This window comes from Mesitornis unicolor, unplaced genomic scaffold (genome assembly GCF_000695765.1).
Source record: "Mesitornis unicolor isolate BGI_N332 unplaced genomic scaffold, ASM69576v1 scaffold46044, whole genome shotgun sequence".
In the NCBI taxonomy this organism is placed as follows: domain Eukaryota; kingdom Metazoa; phylum Chordata; class Aves; order Mesitornithiformes; family Mesitornithidae; genus Mesitornis; species Mesitornis unicolor.
The window spans coordinates 1,104-9,513 of record NW_010181628.1 but is presented as its reverse complement, the minus strand read 5'-3'; the positions used below and the strand labels follow the sequence as shown (position 1 = coordinate 9,513).

The 8,410-nt window shown below is 46.7% G+C and overlaps 1 protein-coding gene across 1 annotated transcript; it reads right to left on the bottom strand.

The window, feature by feature from the left end:
• Window positions 1–1,262: 1,262 nt before the first annotated feature.
• Window positions 1,263–7,745, bottom strand: LOC104535889 (dapper homolog 1-like; the record flags this gene model as incomplete). Its single annotated transcript, XM_010183477.1, is given in 4 exon segments — window positions 1,263–2,387; window positions 2,390–3,985; window positions 5,888–6,043; window positions 7,613–7,745. Coding segments are annotated over 4 exon segments (2,145 nt in total), but the record flags the coding sequence as incomplete, so codon positions are not given.
• Between the last annotated feature and the right edge of the window lie 665 nt (window positions 7,746–8,410).

The window sequence follows — 8,410 nt, the reverse complement described above, 5'->3', positions numbered from 1 at the left end:
TAAGGTGAGTTACAGCCTTTCCTGTATCATGGGAGATGGGAGTGCAAGGACTTCCTGGGTCACTGAATCCAGAACCTTGTGACCATACTGCAAGATCCCTTACAGAGACTGGCATTCCTCTAATGAAAAAGGAAACAAATTATATGAGAGAGACATTTTACAGGTAGGTATTTACTGCACTGCAGCTGAAAAAATAACATATGTCACTTCAAAAAAGTGTTCCCACTGTTTCAGAAGCTGCTCCCAGAGACATTTAATTCTGGGTGGACTTCTCTGTACTACATTAGCAATACAAGGAAACCTGAGAAAAAGCCTGCTCTGCCTTCGAGGTGGGTGCCAGCAGGGAGGACACAGAGAAGCCACAAAGGACGTGTCTGCCCAGCAGATCTTGCTGTGCAACTCACAGGCTGCACACGCATCCCTGCAATCAATACCTGTCAACAGCATCCACACCAGTTGTACGTCTACCGCTTCACGGATGCCAACGCAGGAGATGAACCTGCAGAAACCATCCCAAGCTCTGGGGCTGCTCCATCAGATATGCTACCATAAACCTCCAGCCTTCCCACCAGCCAGCTTCAACACTGCTGCTGCAAAGGGAAGCCGTGTTGCCTACTTTCTCCTTTGCTGGCAGACTCACCTCCAGTCCTATGGGAAGAAAGAGACTCAGACAGAGTCCGGAGGGTGACACAATTGTCACTTCTTTCCATAACCTCGTCAAGGTCGTGATACCTTCAGCCACCACAACTAGAGAGAGCACCAGGGACAGCACGGACGTGCTCTCCTCCACCCAGCCCAGCTCCCAGGGCACACAGCTCTTGGGGATTCATTTGCGGGACATTTCAGAGGGACGTTTGGTGCATTACACAGATCTATTTTGTTACAGGAACCTACCATCTGCCTCTGTGTTGTACCAACCAATGTCTGCAAGCACCCTGACAGTGAGGAGAATTAATATTACATTTCCATCTGCTCCGCAACGTGAGCTGCCCATAAGCAACAACCTGAAGATGCCCCTGAGCTCCAAAATCCCACCTTGCCCTTAAAAAGTGCAAATTGTGGGAAGAACAAGAGAGGCCGTGACAATCCAGTTCCCTCAAAGCACAAGTCACATCCACAGCAACATTTCAAACTTGCTCTGTTTCCTGCATGGCTAAATGGTCACTTCAAAGAGAATTTTAAGTGGAAAATCATTGACTGGGTCTGCACCAAGGTAACAAACTTTAGAAAAGTATTAAAACAGACTGTTTATTACAGCATATGATGTGTTATATTAATTTACACAATGATATATATATATATATAAAAACAGCCATTGATGATGTACAGTAAATTGGACATCAACAGGAATATTAAAACTACTGATATTCATGCACATGACATGCATATGGGTATTTTTTCTTTTTCAAAAGCAGTTTTACACAATATACTGAAGTTACTAAGCCTTGGTCAGCTGCTCCAACAGTTGACTCTGAACACCACCGCCGTCAGCAGTGGGACCCCCAGGAGGTCGGAGCAAAATGCACTCCAGAGAAGGCAACTTAACCTCGGAGACAGATTGAACAAGAGCCCTTTCCTGGTGGGGCAAGGCTGGGGGAGGACAGGGATGAGTTTCAAGAAGAGAATCAATGAGAAAAATGTAAAAAAATACAACAGGCCAGACTACGAGGAGAAAGAAGTTCAAGATGTGGCAACAGGAGCAGCAGAAAGGGACAAGCAAAAACACGAAGACCACCCACACTCCCTCCCCCTTATTCCCTAAAAACTTATGACCTTAAGCTGTCGATATCCTCTATAAGACCCAGAACTGGAAAAACTAGGCAAGGAAGATCCATTCCCAGAAACATTAGCCGTTTTTCAAAGCCTTCTGATACCATGCACTGGAGGCTGCTCACCACTGAAATGGCAGTGTTACGGGGTTTTTTTTAAACAAGTAGAATGGTCTTTTATTTCCACATAAAAGGCACTAGTATCCACCCAAGTTCTGAAGACAAGTGACATAATTTACCTTAAGTTTTAAATATTTGTATATATATATAAAAAAAAACCAAAAATCTGTGGAAATATGTACACAAAAGCACCTTGCTTCCAAAAGCAGAAGCAGATACATTCCACCAAGTCACCTCACTAGACGGTTGTCATGAGCTTCAGGGAGCCCGACCGAAAGCGGAGGATTTTCTTCTTGAGGTTATGGGAAGCTTTGATTTTGACAAAGGCCTTCGCCGCATTTTCATGCAGCTCCGGTGCCGTGACCGTTTGGATAGGGAGCGTCTGGACAAACTGAGACCAAATAAGGCCCCCGCTCTCATCAGAGTCGCTGGTGGTCGTGCTCTCCCCTACGAACTCCACCTCGCTCAGGCTGGACTCGCTGTCTCCAAAGCAGTTTTCGTGTAGTTGCTCTGCTCATCCTCGCTCGTGTCCACCACAGTGGAGTGGAACAAGGACTCGCACTCAGCCGAGTACTCAGAGTCGCTGGCCACGTAGGCATATGGGCTGACGTAGGGCAGGGGGACTTGCGAGTAGACCCCCACACCTTCCTGCCGGTTCCTCCTCGCCCTCCGCAGGGCCTCCTCGTAGGAAATCTCCGCTGAGGACTTCCACCGGCGGTAGTCGGCCCGCTTGTGTTTAGGCTTGGCCACCACAACTTCTCGGCCGTGCCCGTGGGATCGGACGGTGGATTTGTGTGGGCCAGCCTGCCGGCTCTGGAGGCTCGACTCTGGCTGCAGGCCGCTGCCCCTCTTCCCCCGCGAGGAGGGCTTTTTCAGTTTCTTATTTGTATCCAACTCCTCAGGAAAGCGGCACTTCTTGCTGACTGGCTTGGTTTTCTCCCGCAAGGTCTGTGAACCATTTTCCAGCCCGTTGGCAAGGTGGGGCCTGTGTTTCAGGGCAGAGCTTTTCAAAATCTTGACGTTTCGGGTGCCTTTGTGAAGCTTCACGCTTTGCTGCTGCGCCGGTATGTACTGCGCGTTCACCAGCAACACATCATCCAGGCTCTGGGAAGAAGAGCCCTCGCTTTTGAAATCCAGCGCAGGCCTCTCCTCGATGGCGGGGGACGAGGAGCGAGCCGCCTGCAAGCTGCTCTTCAGCAGGGCTTTTTTGGGAGGCTGGCTGACCCTGCTCTCTGTCTGCAGCACCACAGGCTTCCCCGGGCTCTCTTTGGGAGACGCGGCAAAGAGCTGGCCGTTCTCCTTGGGGTTGTCCCCTGCCACAGCCACTGCGTTGCGGCTGAGCTCCAGAGGTGCTGATTTGACGCCCTGTGGAAGGTGCTTGCTCTGAAGCTCGCTCGCTGTGCTGGGTGGGAAAGCCGCCGGCAAAGGTGCCTTTCGAGTCTCCAGCTGCTCACCAGCCGGCTCCCTCGGCCTCTGCTTTAACGGGGAGGGCGTCACAGGGTCCAGAGCGGTCGTCCCACCAGAAGGCAAGCACGCTTGCTTGGAGCTCTTCAAGTTGACGATGTTACTGTGAGCCACCACCCCTGCAGGCTGCCTGACGCACATGCTTCCATGCCTCAAGATCCCTTTGGTGGGATCAGCGTTGAGACTTGTCCTCGGTTTGTTAGTCCTTACCGCGTGAGTCTTTTTCTGGACCAGGCTTAAGATGTAACCATCTATCCTCTTGCTGGTGGAAGGGCAAGGCACCGTCCAGGAGCTTTGCGGGAGAAAGGCGCTGGCAGATTTTCCCGAGTCTGTTTCAGATCCGGCACAAACGTCACCAATATCGCAACCAAGCCTCTCCTCTTCTCGCTGGGGGTTTTCAGTCACAGGGAGAAGAAACATGGGGCTCTGCACAGCGACCGCATGGAGTGGGCTGGGGTACCGGTAGACGTCGTTCCCGTTTTTAGACACCAGATCACACTGGTACTTTGGGTGTACATCTGCAACGACATCGAGGGAATTTGAGTGCGCTGTGGACAAAGAGCGACAGACAGAGCCTGCGGTCTGGTCCTCATGCTGGCCTTCCTTATTACAGTCCATCCAGCCTATGAGATCTGAAAGGCATTTTAGAAGAGTTTAGAGAGCCTGCCAGGGACACTTGTGCTACGCTTTTCACGTGCCACCAAGGACGCCGGTCCCATCTACGCATTCAATGCAAAGCTTTAGCTACAGCAGCGCTGTTGGAACAGCAGAAACCTTGCAACGGGGGATGCTGTTTAAGCAATATAAAAGCAGCACTGTTCTTCTATGGGTCTCTCTTTATCTCCATTTATGTAGGATTTGCCCCAATATGACTATATGGTTAAAAAATAAAAATCACAGCGCTAATGAGAACATTTACTTTCATTTTAAACCTGTGCCTAGGTTGCTAAGAGCTTCTTATTTCACTTCCAAGCCACTCAGAAGTCAAAAAGAGTCTTTTCCATTTATGTGCTACACAGGCACCTCTAAAACTCACTGCAGGCCTTGGCACACACTAATTTCATGTTTCATTTTGGTAAATCCAACTGAAACATAAAAAATACAGACAAGAGTCCAATGAATTCTTTTAGCTTACTGACAAATTTAACTTTCAGTTTTTCCAAGCATATTTTGGGTCCAAAAAAATTCCAGATTTAATTTTATTGTTGGTATTATTACAGCTACTTATTATTACCATAAGAATTATTTTATAGTTATAACAATGCTAAGAATAGTAATAGATGCTCCTTCTGAGCAATAAAGGGTTAAAGGCTGGGAAACAAGCTCGTCTTTCCACACAAGTACAAGGAGTGCAGGTCAATCCAGCGGACATCCTAGCCTTGGCTCTGCAAAGAGAGTTCTGTAGGAGAAATCCAGTGCATTTCAAGATGCATGAGTCAGATTTAATGGCTAAGGCACTTATTTAGGAGGGAAGCAACCTTAGGAGCAGGTCTTCAACCCAAGCACCTAAGATTATTCTTCCTATTATTATTTTCTTAAGCTTATGTTGCCCTTCTCTTCTTGGGTAGGGGTACAATCTAAATGATCCTTCCAGACCACTGTCAGTCCTGTTTCCTACCCTTGGGCTAGAAACTTCAGCCAGGGTACTCAAATCTGGAAGGCTCAGTGCTCATCACTTATCTACGGCTTATTTCAAAAGAGGTCTCACAGACACTGATGAAATTAGCTGACAGAGATCATGTTCCTGTGTGAGCAGGAGAGGAGGAACAGGGAAGTGAGGAGCATGAACTTCCTCCAGATCATCTCACAGTTTTCCTGCATTTCCTAAATTCTGTGTTGGAGTCAGGAAATGTTGACAAAAAGACTTCTCTGACATGTGCCAGCCTGTAAAATTTCATCTCCAGGAGTCAGAAGGTATGCATAATGAGAATTTTAGGGGTTTGTGATACATGCAGCTCTCTTCCAAAGAAGCAAAGTATTTTTTTCCCTGTTCATGATGTTTCTTTGTCTATGCTATGTAAACGCAGGACACAGCTCAGCATGGTCACCTGTGGGTTGAGGACCATCAGAACTGACAAAATGACTGCTACAAACAGACCGGCGTGCAGCCTGACCTCCTAAACCCTGTAGCTAGCTCCTTACACTGTCACTTTAATGAGGATGTGGCTATGAGGCATCTTTAATTAGTGCTATTTACTAAAAACACAATTCTAAAGGAAACCATGAGAAATGAGCCGAGTAATGTGTTCATGTGTACAGGTACCACTGCCCTCTGCTGGGTAGAGCAGTTCTCGTATTTTCCCATGGCATTTTCATGTGTTCAGTGACTTATTCACATGTAAGGCTGGACTGGTGGAGGGCAAATGGCCCTGCCTCATGACCCACGTACATGACAGGCACTGGGATCTTTGCAGAGCACAATATGTCAAATGAAAGGAAGAAGGGTTAATCCAACCCAGACACTCCTGAGGCAGTATTTCCAAAGCCAAAGCCACCTCCTGGAGTACGATGTACTCGACCTGCTTTTACTATACCTGCAGATTTAGGGCGTCCATCTGAGATATTCAGTGTTGCCTCCAAAGGGCTGCAAAAGCAAGTGCTAGAATGGCAACTGGATAAACACTCACTGAAGACAGAGTTAGATGAATTGGAGAGCGATCCAGAAGCTCCATCACTCAGCTCATAAAACCCTAAAAAAACAAGAGTTTGGATTTATATTAGTTATGTCTACACAAAGTTACCATTTGTGTCCCTAGAAAGGCAGTCAAGCTCGTGTTTATGTTGGCTTGCCCTGTTGCAATTAGTTATGGGATTTCATTCAGTCACCCAAAAACGAGTGCCCGATTTAGTAACAGCCTTATTGCTATGAAGGATTCTGTTTAAAACTAAAGCACTTAAAAATAAAAAAGCAGAACTTTACGTAGCATATGAAATGTTGAACTTCTGTTTCTCCTTTACAGGGGTTTTCAGATTTTAGGGACAAGGATCCAGGCTGTGTTTGACAGCCCACTCATTTAATAGTGTGGTACATTTCCAAGACAGACTCTCCAGCTATTACTTGACTACAAAAATTTCACCAAGTGTTGGGCCTCAAAGTTCTGGAGATAAATATAATGTTTGTGGATGACATGAAAGAAGAAAAATGGGAAATAATGTGCAGACACAGAAAAATTAATTTCCTGGTAAACTGCGACTACTCAAGAAAAATACGACGCACCATAATCAAAATTTAAATGGTACGTTTAGGAACAAGGAAGGCAGGGCCATGTCTACAGAATGGGGATGCGTCCTGGAAAACAATAATTCTAGAAAGAGCTTAGTCAGCGTGGAAACGCAGCTCAATCAAGCTTAGTGAGATGGCAAAAAAGAGCTAATGAGATTGCTGGATGTACAAAGAGACTGATGAACAGCAGTAGGGAAATGACTTCAGCAGTCCATACAGCACTGGTAGGAAAGACATTGGAATGGTGTGCTTAGTCCTCGAATCGTGTGTGCTTAAAGTTAAAAAATTGGAAAGGGGCCATAAAGCTATTTAAGAGCCTGGAAAAATGCATTAAAGCAAATGACTTAATGAACTTGACCTGTTTAGCTCATCAAAAAAAGGCAGGAATTGTTCTGTACAGCACTTCCAAGAGGACAAACAAGCTGGGCACTATAAAAGATCTTACTTTATGGGAGAAAAGCATATTAAAAAAAAAATCAGTGCTAGAACAAGCCAAATTCAGATTAGAAGCAAGCAATGGTTTTAACCATTACAAGCTGGTGGATTCTGCACTTTTTGGTGTCTTCAGAACAAGGCAAGATGCCTCTAGGAAATGCTCCCCATAGCCAATACCAGTTACTAGCCTCAACACAGTTAGAATGGGATGAAATTCAAAGTATGAGGGATCAAATTGTTCGAATCAATGTACCCTTCTGGCTGTAAGATCAGTTTTGACATCTTCCTCCTGCTGGCGGCGCTTGCTTTCACCGTTTTTCCTGCAGCCTTCCTAATATTCAGGAGAATTAGAACTTTCTGAACTAATTTGTGAGTGGCCTTGACAAAAAATGCCCAGAAATCTAATTTAAGCTCGAAATGCTCCTCTGAATACATAGTCTAGAAACAGCAACCTTTCCAGGGGCAGATGAACTTTGCTAGCAGAAATTAATTGTCAGATTGTGAACATGCTATAGATATTTACTGTTGTAGCACTGAAAGCTACCGCCAGGTTAATTCCAGGTACCAAAGGAGGCTCCATTTTGCTGCATATTGGCTTTACCTGAACTTGGACGACTGTCTGTCTCAAGGTGTTCATCTGTCGTTTTTATCACGTCCAGGCGGAGATCACTGATTTGCTTATCCAGCTCTTGCAACTGACTGAGCAGCCCAGCATCCCTCCTCCTCAAGCAGTTCTGGAAAACAAGAAGATCAATAACATCAGCTTCTGCAGTGGGGTGGGCATGAAGGGGCTCCAAAGACAATCAGCCTTCTCCGCCGTCGAAATACCGCGTCAGTATTCTTTTAGAATCACAGAATCACAGGACATTAGGGATTGGAAGGGACCTCAAAAGCTCATCCAGTCCAATCCCCCTGCCAGAGCAGGAACACCCAGATGAGGTTACAGAAAGAAAAAACCAAAACAGAACAAGCCCTGAAATTCAGGCTAGATGCTCTGGATCAATAGCTAACTGAAGAATCATGCAGGCACTTCAGCCTCTTCCAGCCAGTTCTACATAAGGAGCACGCTCCACAATTTAGGAAGACCGACAGGCCCCGTTGGCAAAGCGCTCCTTTGTGGGCCCACAGCTGTGGCAACAAAGCTGCGTTGTCCTCTATGGCCAAACCAGACCTGTGCACACGAACCGGGCTACTTCAGCGAGGGGACGGCTCTGCCAGCGCAATCGGGGATGTTCACCACCACAGTGACAGCAGTCAAAGATCACATCTGGTCACACAATGGGATGAAACAGCTCTGCCAACAAGTGCCCGTGGTGTGGGAACCGCCTTGCTCTGCTGCACGTTATGAGCTTACAGTTTGCCATGCAGACAGCAAGATTCCCAGGGCTGGGATCACAGC